This window comes from Erythrolamprus reginae, chromosome Z (genome assembly GCF_031021105.1).
Source record: "Erythrolamprus reginae isolate rEryReg1 chromosome Z, rEryReg1.hap1, whole genome shotgun sequence".
Lineage (NCBI taxonomy): Eukaryota > Metazoa > Chordata > Lepidosauria > Squamata > Dipsadidae > Erythrolamprus > Erythrolamprus reginae.
This window is the reverse complement of record NC_091963.1, coordinates 109,789,521-109,803,367: the sequence shown is the minus strand read 5'-3', so window position 1 is coordinate 109,803,367 and position 13,847 is coordinate 109,789,521. Positions and strand designations below refer to the sequence as shown.

The following is a 13,847-nucleotide window of genomic DNA, read 5'->3' as shown; positions in this document are numbered from 1 at the left end:
TAAGCCTTCGTCAGGTAGCCACACCCTTTTTACTAGGATATGATCCCTCATATATATATATAAACACACACACACATGTACACATACACTGCATATATGTAAAATGTATACAGTGTTCCCTCGAGTTTCGCGGGGGATGCGTTCCGAGACTGTCCGCGAAAGTCGAATTTCCACGAAGTAGAGATGTGGAAGTAAATACACCATTTTTGAGTATGGACAGTATCACAAGCCATCTCTTAACACTTTAAACCCCTAAATTACCATTTCCCATTCCCTTAACAACCATTTACTCACCATTATTACTGGTACTCACCATTGAACAAGACACTTAGTGATCCTGATATTTATAAACATAATTATTTATTAACAATAATTATGTTTTTGTTATTTATTTGCAAAAAATATTAGTTTGGTGATGATGTATGATGTCATTGGGCGGGAAAACCCGTGGTATAGAAAAAAAGTATTTTTTAATTAATATTTTTTGAAAAACCGTGGTATAGGCTATTCGCGAAGTTCGAACCCGCGAAAATCGAGGGAACACTGTATATACAAACGTAAATCACACTAAATTCAATTAAAGTTTGTATTGAGCATACTCCCTGTAAGATTGGATATAGTTCCCCATGAAGATATACTTCCACTCAAAAATGAAAAAAGTGTCAGCAACACTTAAGAATATTTCTCCAAGGTCCAATTTCCATAGTGCCTTTTTGCAAATGTAAGCCTCCTTTCAGCAGCCACGGTACCTATTTAATGATTTTGGCCACCTGATGGAATGTTAATATAAAGCAGGTAAGGCCATATGGCACATGTAAGGAAGCTCAAAAGTTTTTATTTTCCCATTGGGTTTTAGGAGGCACTTGTTTATCATGTGCACTAACAAAATTTATGTATGACAGGAAGCTGAAACTATACTTCCAGTGTTCTATAGCTAGGGTTGAAGAGGACACTAAGAGCCAGCAAAGATGTTTAGGATTGCAGCATACCTGCAGTAATCGTTAAGGGGAACTAGCACAGAAAGTCAACAACTACCTGGGTCGGTGGCTTCAGGATGCTCCTGGCTTTCAGGGCGGCAGTATTTTCCAAAGGCCTCTTCCTTAGGAATATCAGGGTACAAATAAACAAGCGGGGAAACTAGGATGTTGGTGGCATCCATGATCTTGTAACCCATGATAATCTCAGCAAATGACATGTTATTGAGCTGTTGCTTGGTATATGGCTCCACTGATTGAATTTGTGTTTTTCCTGTAGAAAGAGGATTAAAAAATGAACCAATAGATTCCTTGCCCAAGATGAAAAGAGGGAGAAAAACTCGTAGCAATTAAAAAAAAAGTAATCTGAAAAATATCACAAAATTCAAAATAAAATCTTGTACGCTGATTAGAAACTGGTCATCGCTGATTTTGCCCTTAGTAAACAGATGAATTTTTCTGATGTTATAGAACATTCATTAAAATATTACACACAGTAACTTCTGTAAAAAAAAATAATTATTAGCATCCCTTGACGCAGAAGTAATATGTTTGCTGGTTCAGCCCCTGCCATTTCCATTTAAAGGATCTTAGCAAGGGTGGGAACAGACTTTCCATATATAAAGCCTAAACAGACAGAAGTTGATAAAATTAAACAATTATTTGCAAAACCTAGGAATAAGGAAATTGAATGTCTTATCCTGATAAACCAATGAAACATTGCTTTAAATAATGTGAAATTCCCCATGATTTTAAAATTTAATATACAATACCAAAAATGCTTAATAATATTGGGTTGTAATTACTTGCTACTGGAGATTTAAAGTATTAACTCAAATTGCTTACACTTGAACTATTATTGCTGTATTTTGGATTGAAACAAGATTATTAATGTGTGGATAAATTGTTAAGTGTTAAATATGCATTTATTATTTCTGATTATATTCCTAGTATCTAAAATTATGACAAGAACTGTGGATTTTTCAGTCATATATGGATGGCTGAAAGAACAAGTACACAACATTGGAAAGATATGGATTGACAAAATGTACTGTTTCTCAAGATTTGAAGCAGGAGTTGGCAGGGTTCCAAGAAACAATTGGGTGTAACTTTTAAGCAATATAATACCATCTGGAGTCAGTTGGTTGAATTTGGCGGCTATAGAACGAACAATCAAATAAAATTTGGGAAATTTGAATTCTGTTTATATTTTTTTCCTTTCCTTTTTCCTTTCCTTTTGCATTATAAATATGAATTCTGAGATCACATTATGTTGTTAATATTATATGTGACCTTTGGTGTCATTCAATTTGAATGACACCAGTAATTAATATACACATTTAAAAACCAAGGATAATTTATCTATTTTTAAACAATGGTCTAGTTTGTACTTCCTGAAGTAATAGGCAGATTGGAACAAAATTGGTCTTTGCATTTCACTCTTATTCATTTGTGGCATTGATTCCAAAATGACAAAAGATGTATACAGTGATCCCCCGGTTATTGCATCCCTGACCATTGCGAACAGGGTAATTTGCGATTTTTCAACCCGGAAGTCAAAACACCATCTGCGCATGTGTGCCCTTTTTTTCTATGGGCACGCATGCGTAGATGGGGCCCGGCAGATCAGCTGCTGGGCGGCTTCCCTGGGTCTTCCCCCTCTTGCTGGCGGGAGGGCGAGCAGCGGGCATCAGCAAGGAGTTTCCCCACCGCCCACGCAAACTCCTCGCTGCCGCCCGCCCTTCGCCCGCCCACGCCGTTCATTCTCGCCGCTTTCGAGCTGAGTCCCGGAGCGAATTCGCTCCGGGACTCAGCTCGAAAGCGCCGACAGCCAGCGCGGAGAAGCCGTTCGCTGGCGCTGGCTGTCAGCGCTTTTGAGCTGAGTCCCGGAGCGAATTCGCTCCGGGACTCAGCTCGAAAGCGCCGACAGCCAGCGCGGCGCGGCTGTTTTAAAATGTCGCCGCCGGCATGGGGGGCTTGCCAGCACCCCCCGGACCCCCAACCCGGGTTTGGGGGGCTGCTAGGAAGCCCCCCATGCCGGCGGCGACATTTTAAAACAGCTGCGCCGCCCCCAATCTTCGGCTCCTCGCTAGCGCTGCGGGAGTAAAAACACCATCTGCACATGCGCAGATGGTGTTTTTACTTCCGCAGCGCTACTTCGCGAAAACCCGCTCGTTGCGGGGGGTCCTGGAACGGAACCCTCGCAACGAGCGGGGGATCACTGTACATTAGGGATAGTTGCATATACATGCATCTATTTCAGAAAATTGCATACAAAATATGTATTTCTACACATCCATATCTCCTATAAAAATGAAGATGCTGAATATTCTCTTCAAAGAGGCATTTTCTCTTCTTTCTTACAAATAACAGGAAACATCTTCTTAGATGATGCTTGCTAGGGTATAAGTGTATTGAAAAAAATATATACCTACTGGTTCTGAAATATTCTGTCTTTATTCCCATTTAACAGATTAAATCAGTAAAATCAACTGAAATTCTTGCACTGATATTAAATGTTTATTTTTATGTTTCATTGCTTTTGGGGGTGAGCTGAAGAAAGGTAGAAGAAAAGAGTGGCATACTGGATGGACACAATGTCAGTGGTGATAAGACTCACCACTAGAAGAGTTGAAGGACTGGGCTAAACACAGGTGATCATAGATAAAATCTATGTGGCCACTAAGAGTTGACTAAGACTTTATGGCACATAATCCAGCCTAGCACAGGGCTCTTCTGTCATTTCAGGATTGCATTCCTTACCACTAATATCCTTCTCCACCCATGTGAAAGTGATTCCACCTTCCTTACTGCTTTCGCTGAAACGCAACAAAAAGGTTCCTGGAGGCTTTGTGCTCAGGATGGCTCTTTCCCTCTCTTTGCTGATGAAGCCCATGATATACCTGGAGAAGGAGGAGGAGGAAAATATATATATATATAGTTTCAATATGGTATATTTTACTTATTTTTAAAATAATCGCAAAATCATAGAGTTGATTGCAATTATGCAGGACAGTGATTCCCCCAAATCCTTTGCTCATTTGAAATTTTGGACTACAGTGTTCCCTCGATTTTTGCGGGTTCGAACTTTGCGTATAGCCTATACCACGGTTTTTCAAAAAATATTAATTAAAAAATACTTCACGGTTTTTTTCCTATACCACGGTTTTTCCCACCCAATGACGTCATATGTCATCGCCAAACTAATAATTTTTGCAAATAAATAACAAAAATAATTATTGTTAATAAATAATTATGTTTATAAATATCAGGATCACTAAGTGTCTTATTCAATGGTGAGTACCAGTAATAATGGTGAGTAAATGGTTGTTAAGGGAAAGGGTAATTTAGGGTTTTAAAGTGTTAATGGATGGCTTGTGATACTGTCCATAGCCAAAAATGGTGTATTTACTTCCACATCTCTACTTCACGGAAATTCGACTTTCGCGGGCTGTCTCAGAACGCATCCCCCGCGGAAATCGAGGGAACACTGTACGTATTACAAAACAGCTGTCTGCTGTAGGCAACATGGCCAATTTATTTCATGGATCCATTTACTGTATTGTTAAAGCAGGGCTTTTAAAACCGACTTAAGATCCTATTTGCTGCTGTCCTCAAATGCGGGGGGGGGGGGGGGTGAGAAACAGGGACCACCAAATTGGGGAAAGCTGATTTAAAACTTTCTCACCTTGGAGGACCAATAAGTGACAAAAACAGCTTTTTCTAGACAGAGATGCTGTCAACAATTATGATTTCTCTGGTCACCCTTACCCTTCATTCCAAAGGGCCAAGATGTATTTCTTCACCAGGTCAATTATATTGTCCAGCCAGACCCAGAACGAAAAGCCTTTTCCTGCCATGTTCTCCTGTAGAAGGTAAATGAAGAAGACTATTAAGCAAACTGGTTCACAGTTTGATTCAAAACAGTGTTTCACTTTCCCAACCCTTACCTTGCAGAATTTGGCCCAGGTTATTTGGCATCCAGAGTAATTGACACCAGGTCCTAAGACAAATAATTGGAATGGATGAAAAAACATGTATTTGTTTGTATCCCTCCCTTATTATTTTTATAAATAACACAAGATGGCGAACATATCCAACACACCTTTGTCCTCTTATTTTATCAACTGTATGAAGCAAGATGGGCTGAGATTGACTGGGGAGACACCCAGATAGCTTTCATGGCTAAGGAAAGATCTGAACTCACAGGCTTCTATTTTTTAGGCTTGTGCTTTAACCATTAGACCAAAAATATTAAAATAAAATCAAATTAAAATTAAAGGGAGCCATTTTGGTATTAAACTTTCAGCAATGAGAGCCAGATTCCAATCCCCTGGTCTGCCATTGAGGGTCACTAGAAAGCTCCTGGGCAGATATTTACTAGATTCATATATTCAACTAACATGAAATATAACTTAGTTTGCTCTGGCTTAATGTACATAGATGTTGCAAGGGGGAACAGGCACCATGTGCATCATATCACACAAATAATGTCATCATGGCTTTCATCAGATACCCATCTTAGCATACTGGGTTAATTTAAATTTTGTGATTTGTAAACCAGAGGTTATAGTTTAGCATGTTATGTGATCTTAGATAACTATGATCGGTTCAAGCACTCCGATCAGGTGCTTAAATTGGAGAGCTATCACTGCTCACTTGAGATTTATTTATTTATTTATTCATTTGTCCAATATACAAATACATAGGAAGAAAAATAGACATGTGATAATATAAAAGAGGGTGAAAGTGAACTTAGAGGAGAGGATATAAGAAAGGAAGAGAATATATAAGATAGGTGAAGGAAAGGAAAGATAATTGGACAGGGGACGAAAGGCACACCAGTGCACTTATGTATGCCCCTTACTGGCCTCTTAGGAACCTGGAGAGGTCAATCGTGGAGAGTCTAAGGGAGAAGTGTTGGGGGTTAGGGGTTGGCACAATTGAGTCCGGTAATGAGTTCCACGCTTCGATAACTCGGTTGTTGAAATCATATTTTTTACAGTCAAGTTTGGCGCGGTTCATGTTAAGTTTGAATCTGTTGCGTGCTCTTGTGTTATTGCGGTTGAAGCTGAAGTAGTCATTGACTGGTAGGACGTTGCAGCATATGATCTTGTGGGTAATACTCAAATCGTGTTTTAGGCGCCGTAGTTCTAGGCCCAGGATTGTTAATCTATTTTTGTAGGATATTCTGTTTCGAGTGGAGGAGTGAAGGGCTCTTCTGGTGAAATATCTTTGGACATTTTCAAGGGTGTTGATGTCTGAGATGTGATATGGGTTCCAGACAGATGAGCAGTAGTCAAGGATGGGTCTGGCAAAAGTTTTGTAGGCTCTTGTGAGTAGAGTGAGAAGATGTTAGCAATGGGAGAGAACTCCCTCTGTACCATCTTCATTTCCTTGGAGGAAAGGTATCTTTACAAGTAAGAGGTTTTTAAACATATTTTTCAGCAATCTGGGGGTTGGGTGGGAGGGTATTGCCAGCACTGAAGCATCCTGTACATACTCTGGGTCTGGGTTTCAATCTACAGCCAATGATTCTCCAGGTCTATATTTAAAAGTTCAAAACTGAGATCCTTGAGCTTTAACGAACTCTAGTTAAGCTGGGACGATGGCAATCCCTTAGGATAAATAAATGTTAAAAGTGGGGCGGAGGAAGAGTTTGTTACCAAGTAGCTTTTCAGCAAGAGTGGTCAACTGTTCTATGCTGAGTCCCCGTTTGGTGGTTGAGGAGAACTGCCAACTGAGCACCTCAGCAACTTGATCCCATGTGCCAATGGGTGGCTTTGTGAAAAAGTTCACGTTCTGCCAAGAGAGGAATTATTCATGATTCACAAAATCAGGAGAAACAGCCTCTTCCCTCCCCATTCTTCTGCACTGGTGCAAATATAGCATAGAATACCTTGGGATTGTTTGTCAGCATGTTGTACCACAAAATTGATGCCCATGCATTTGGCATCTGGCAAATGTTGGAGATCACCACTACTGGAAGTGAATGGGTCTAGAGGAACAAAATACAGGTTACTTGAGTGCAAATCTATCTTTTTCAGAGTATTAGGATCTTATTCTTCACAAGCAAATTAAAGTACCGGTAAATATATTTTTAAATTTATTTCATCTCACTAAACAGGACATTCATGAGATCATTTTACAGCTCTGCAATGAATCAAATTATGGTATCAATATTAAAAGTCTAATATTCTAAATGCAGTTTAACAATTGTTTCTGCTTTAATGGACCATAGCAAATTCTAAGATTGAAAGAGTGCATTGACCCACTTTGATTTTCTAGACTCCCTTTTCATAAACATTCTAATCCAATCTGGATTTTTAAGATTGGGGACTCATATTCCAGAGAAATGTTTACAGCATAAACTAACCATTGGAGCTATATTCATTTTAGAAAGTGGATGCTCCATTAATTTTAGAGGAATAGTTCCCTACATAAAGGCAAAATAAGTACCACATACAATGACTGTATGTCCATTATTATAAAGGACAGTCCTTTATTTTAGAAAACTATCCTTTAGATTCATTTAATTTAATTTAATTATTCTATTTATTTATTTATCAACTTTGGCACACGCTATCTCACTATCCATTTTATTGGTTTTGTTTTTGAACCTTCCTTTGTAAATCAAAGGAAATCCATCAGAACCTCTTTCAGATTTGCTCCTTTTTCAGGTTTGTTGTTTATTTTTTCCAAGAAAATATGGCCATTGTACATGGTTAGTGAAACTGTCATATGAGCATCATTATCTCGTTTATGTGTCTTCTTGGAAACTGTTACCTAAATGCTACCATAATTCAAGTTAAGCTTCTTGCTTCCTGTATTGTATTTGACTTTGTTCCTGGAAAAAATCCAAGATGTTATTTAAACTATTACTAAGGTACAGAAGCTTCCATTCGAGCCATAAATAAGCCTTTTCAGAAAGAAGTAAAGTTACAGTTAAATTAGTAGAACATGTGATATGACAGACTCTTACCTCCAGGTCAATTTTCAAACCTTGGTGGTAAACTTCTGTCTCAAATGTAATAAGATGGAGTTCTTCTGTAACAATGAGAGAGGCCTGAAAAGAAAATGATGAGAAAAAAAGTCAAAATGTGCATGAATTATGTACATACATAGCTGACATTCACCTTTCAGCGTAAGCTTAGAGAGTAAAGAAGTTAAAAATAGTAAATTGAAGAATTAAAGGCATTGAATAAGAAAAAGAAACACCTGACACTAATTTACACCAATAGAGGTTCATAATCTCTCCTGGCTAACCATCCTTGATTTCACCATAAACAAATAATGCTTCATACATTATTGTTGTTTTCTTATCTCAATATTTCACTGACTCAATCCTCATAATTTTTCCAGTTATCCACCTTAATGTCCTATTCAAGCCTTAGATTGATGGCAAAGAAAAAGCAAGACAGTTACAAATTAGTGAACCTTTATCGGCCTGTCAACATAAACTTAGGTAGAAACACAAGGGTGCTATTAAACAAAAAGCAAAAGTTTGGAACAACAGAAGATACAAGTTCTTCCAAGGTAGAACTCCATTTCAGTGTTATAAATCTATTTATAAGAAACTTGAAATAACCTGGAACACGGTGGCTAACTTTTAAATCTTTTATTCCAATAGGAGTCTAACTATACGCGGATAAACTTTCACTCGTACGCGAGCTAGAGCAGAGCGCGTAACAACGGTGGCACTCTCCCATTAAAAGATCCCATCCTCGTCGCCAGTGAAATAACCTAGAATACGGTGGCTAACTTTTAAATCTTTTATTCCAATAGGAGTCTAACTATACGCGGATACACTTTCACTCGTACGCGAGCTAGAGCAGAGCGCGTAACACCGGTGGCACTCTCCCTTTTATACTTTCTACCCCGGCAACAAGAGACGCTTGACAGCGCTACGAGCTTGGCGCCAAACCGTGGCAGCCAATGAGGATCAGGTAAACAACTTCTAATACATACAGCTTATTCTGCTTAACAACTTCATAGTTTTAACTTTTCCCCAGTAACAGAATATTACAGAATCTTCTGGACATAACAAACTAATGACTGAAAAGCTGAATTTTCCAAGAACAGACAATGAGTCAAGACCTAGAGAATTTCAGACAGAAAAGTGGTCCAGAAAATCAAGCCAAATAATGGAAATTTACAGGAACAAGAAGTATGAGGGGTTTTCCTCTTCAATAAGGGCAAAGAATCTGGAGGTTCCCACTGTATAGCAAGAATTTCTGCAATTAGAGCAGTTGATAGTTCCTTCTGTGAAATCATGCTGATCTCTACTGATCATTAGATTGGAGTATAATTTATTTATCCTAACCAGCCGTCGCTAACCAGCAGAAATATCTGAACCCACAGTCATCAAAATTACATCCTGAGAGTCTGCTAGTCAATAAGATTCTGGTATCTCCCATAAAGCTTCCATGGGTCCAGCATGCTGCTTACTTCATATTCTGCTTGATAATTGGATAATGACAATGATGGTTGGACAAGGAAAAGGTGGAAGCCGCCCTGAGTCCCTGGAGAAGGACAGGATAGAAATCCAACCGAATAAATAAATACCGGGTTGCTGAAGGACACAATTAAAGATCAATGAACTAATCGTCCGCATTCTTTAGCCTACTTAAGTCCACCACACTGGAACTCATACAATGAATTGCCAATTGATAGACCAAGCTGCCAGTGACTGTCAGTGAAGTGTTTGCCTCTTTAACTTGGCCTGAAAGAATCTGATGAAATGCTTGCAGTTCTTGCAACATTTGATCTGTTGCCATGGCCCATAAATTCAAAACGTGGTATCCAAAGGGCAGTGTTATTTGGGTATTTATATCCTGTGAATAAACACAAATCTTTTATAAGAATTCTATCCAACTGTCTTGTTGGAAATGGATTTCTCCTCTGGTAGACATTTGACTGGATATGGCAGGTTGATAGAGAGAAATATCTTGATCTTCAGAGTAATGCTTTGCGGAAATGTGCAGTGAACTACCGTATTTTCAGAGTATAAAATGCATCTCCCCCCCCCCCCTAAAAGAGGCTGAAAATTTGGGTGCATCTTATACTCCTAATGTAGCTTTTACCAAGCTTTTTTTCAGCCCAAAGGAGGTGCTAATGCGATCTTCTGTGCTCTGTTAGCTAAGCGATCTTCCCTGCTTCTTTCATTGCTGCTCCCGCTGACAATCAGGTGAGCTTCCATGCTTTGCTAGCAAGCAAGCGATCTTCCGCTATTTTTTAGCCCTAATGAGGTGCTAATGAGTGAAGCCATCTTCTATGCTTTGCTAGCAAAGTGATTGTCGTTTCTCTAGAGAGTGAGAGAGTGAAGTGTTTTAGAAACTGTTTTTTCTATCCTCAACCAGGAGATAAAAAGCAAGCACATGGGTTCAAACCAGCAAACTAATATGCTTAAGATGACCAGATTAAAGACTGGCCAGATGAAGGCCTGGTAGGCAGATTATTTTTTCCCTATTGTCCTCCCCCAAAACTAAGGTGCATTTAATATTCCGGTGTGTCTTATACTCCGAAAATATGATTCTTTGTACCAGGTCATATGTTTTTAAATATAAATCACCAAAAATCTAACAACCAGAAGGAAGATCTTGAAAACTTAACATGTTTTATAGGGAACTGTTACCATTCCGTTTCAAGAATTTATCCCATTAACAGACAGGGAAGTACAGTATGTAACGGTAGCTTTAGGACTACATGAGTCCGGGGACATAATGTGGGCTGAGAAAGGGCTGTATTCTGGTTCCTTCATTGATGCTTCTGCCCAGGAATTGTTTTGCAGCAGTTGCCTGATTTGCTTTATCAAAAAGCCAAGGAGCATCCCAGATGCAAAGTTTCTAGAGATATCACAGAAGGAAGAAAATCGTGCAGTATTCTAGTTGCAAGAAAAGAACCAGATCTTATATTATGGGCACTGGGGATTGTGTTGAAATTAAACCGCAAGAAGAATAGTGGCATTGGACCAGATTACCTCTGGAACCGCCTGCTACCGCACGAATCCCAGCGACCGATAAGGTCCCACAGAGTTGGCCTTCTCCGGGTCCCATCGACTAAACAATGTCATTTGGCGGGCCCCAGGGGAAGAGCCTTCTCTGTGGCGGCCCCGGCCCTCTGGAACCAACTCCCCCCGGAGATTAGAACTGCCCCCACCCTCCCTGTCTTTCGTAAACTACTCAAGACTCATTTATACCGCCAGGCATGGGGGAGTTGAGATAGCCCTTCCCCCTAGGCCACTACAAGTTATGCATGGTATGTTTGTGTGTATGTTTGGTTTTATAATAGGGGTTTTAGTTGTTTTTTATTATTGGATTGTACATGTTGTTTTTATTATTGTTGTTAGCCGCCCCGAGTCTACGGAGAGGGGCGGCATACAAATCCAATAAATTATTATTATTATTAATTATTAATAGTTACCATCAAATCAACCTTTGATTCAGTTTAGGTGCATTCTGGAGATATTTCAATGTCATAATCAATGCCTTTGAGTTTTAAATGACACACTAATTGCAGACAACTCTTTGTGACAGATAGTATATATTGAAACAGTACATAGGAGGAAATAGAGGGTGGGATTCCCAGGCACCTGTACAGATGGCCTCTTCTGCTACTTCTGACATACCTGTATCTACCACAAAGAGCTACATGGGGTGAACATGTTGCGCAATGGGTTAAATGGTGAAAGCCCACTTTGTTTTTTTACAAGCTATCTGTTCCAAGGTATCCCAGGCAAACGATCTTTACATAATAGTACCTATGAATTATGTAGACGCAGAAATGGATATAGAATACCGGTTGGCAAAGATCATTCACCTACGGAAGTTTTTGCTTTCGTGATGAGCCTACCAAAATAAAGTGGCTTCCATCTTTGCCAAGTCTATCTGAACTCCTTCAGATTACATCTGATGATGCAGGAAATAAGTGACCATTACTTGAAATTCATACTTCTAAAATTTGGCATACAGGCACTTCTCCCATAGGCTCAACAAAATTGCCTGCACATGCCATACATGGTTCTGGACAAGGGGGAGAACAAATTACAATAAAATGAAATCCAGATAAGCAATAAAGAAATTGGTCCATGAAATCCCAAAATTGCTCATCAACTGCTGGGAAAACTGTGAAAACTCTATAGAGACTGTGCAAAACAACTGTATACACAGAATTGTCATATGGGATAGAAAACAAGGTTTTTTTTTACTAATCACTTTCAGATTTGTCCTCCTGAGAAATTGTTTGGTGGAAGTCTTTTGCAGGCACTCAAAGCATTCCAACATCTGTTGTAATGAATGATCTGGATAAAGTTTTTAATGAAAAAAATACAGAGCTGCAATTGATGGCAGGAAAGAATGGATGGTTGTTCTTTTAAAATATTTGTGAAATGACGTTCCTCAGTGTTGGCAATGCAGATTCCAAGAGGCAATAAATCTGGGTGAAGGAAATTTGATACTGGGTGAATAGTTGGGAGGGATTGTGGAAAAGTTAGGGGTGAAATGTTTGAATATTCATCTGATTCCATCTGCTGAAAAATGAAAAAAAGCATTTCAAGGAAACTCTTAATTAACTCACTGTAACCAAGGGTGGAGAATTTTTGTTACAATTTTCAAGAGCATGCATTGTAGGCTAGCATTAAAGAAACTACTGAAATCCATTATGTTCTTGCTTATTTGACCAGCCTGTGAGATGGGATATAACAATAAGCTAATCACAGGGATGGCAAATATTTAGACTCTTGTCTCCTGGACAAATGAGTCCGTCAGTGCAACTTTTGGCAGAAGCCATATAAAGCATTTTGTTTCGTATTGACGGTTAGGATTTTATTTATTTATTTATTTATTGTTAGAGTTGAAAGGGACCATGCAGGTCATCAAGTTCAACCCCCTGCCTGAGAAGGAATCCTAGAGCACCCCAGCCAAGTGGCAGTCCAATCTCCTCTTGAAAGTGTCCAGAGTTGGGGAGTTCACAACCTCCGCAGGCAGGTTGTTCCAATGGTTGATCGCTCTGACCGTCAGGAAGTTCTTCCTTACTTCTAGGTTGAATCTCTCCTTGGTCAGCTTCCAGCCGTTGTTCCTTGTTCGGCCCTCTGGTGCTCTAGATAATAGAGTGACCCCTTCCTCTCTGTGGCAACCCTTCATATACCTGTATACAGCTAGCATGTCCCCTCTGGCCCTCCTTTTCTCAAGGCTATCCATGCCCAGTTCCCGCAATCTCTCTTCGTAAGTTTTGGTTTCAAGTCCCCTAATCATTTTGGTTCCTCTTTTCTGCACATCCTCCAGAGTTTCAGTGTCTCTTTTGAAGTGTGGTGACCAGAACTGGATGCAGTACTCCAGATGTGGTCTGACCAGGGCGTGGTAGAGTGGTATTAATACTTCCCTGGTCTTGGAGTGTATCCCTCTGTTGATGCAGTTTAGGATGGTGTTGGCTTTTTTGGCCGCTGCTGCACTTTGCTGGCTCCTGGGATGAAAACTGGAACATGCTCTTTGCATCATGAGGGCTTGAAACCTACTGTTCTATTTGACCAAGCAATTTGAACTCATGAGCCTGAAGCCATGCTAAATCCAACAGTGGAAGGAAGGAAGGAGGAAACTAAAGCATTCCAATTATCCAGAGTATTCAGCCAGGTTTATTCTCACAGTTTGTAATTCCTAAAATTGCACTAGTCAATAGTATTCTTCTGTTGATGGTTTCAATAATTATGGGAGGCTATATGGAGTGTTGAGGTATATCATGTTAATAATGATGATGATGATGATGTTCACTGTCAAACTTCGGGTCCCATGAAGTGGCTACTTGGTTGATAGACAATCAATCTATATGCTAGATTACCTGTGACATACAGTAATAGTATATAAGCCTTATTGGGGCTAT

The 13,847-nt window shown here is 39.5% G+C and overlaps 2 protein-coding genes across 8 annotated transcripts in view; one reads left to right on the top strand and one right to left on the bottom strand.

The window, feature by feature from the left end:
* ATP6V0A1 (ATPase H+ transporting V0 subunit a1) overlaps nucleotides 1-13,847 on the top strand; it is a 512,121-nt gene that overhangs the window by 309,570 nt on the left and 188,704 nt on the right. The gene's annotated exons all lie outside the window — the stretch shown is intronic.
* Nucleotides 1-13,847, bottom strand: part of STAT3 (signal transducer and activator of transcription 3) — an 80,649-nt gene that overhangs the window by 8,310 nt on the left and 58,492 nt on the right. For 4 of the 6 annotated variants that reach the window (XM_070727646.1, XM_070727648.1, XM_070727644.1 and 1 more), the window contains exons 15-21: nucleotides 7,957-8,040; nucleotides 6,874-6,972; nucleotides 6,641-6,776; nucleotides 4,925-4,977; nucleotides 4,746-4,840; nucleotides 3,738-3,877; nucleotides 1,033-1,248 (exon numbers count right to left, since the gene is read on the bottom strand). In XM_070727646.1, the coding sequence (XP_070583747.1) occupies nucleotides 1,033-1,248; nucleotides 3,738-3,877; nucleotides 4,746-4,840; nucleotides 4,925-4,977; nucleotides 6,641-6,776; nucleotides 6,874-6,972; nucleotides 7,957-8,040 (823 nt within the window). The remainder of the gene's footprint in view (nucleotides 1-1,032; nucleotides 1,249-3,737; nucleotides 3,878-4,745; nucleotides 4,841-4,924; nucleotides 4,978-6,640; nucleotides 6,777-6,873; nucleotides 6,973-7,956; nucleotides 8,041-13,847) is intronic. The other 2 variants (XM_070727650.1, XM_070727645.1) reach the window with 1 other exon arrangement.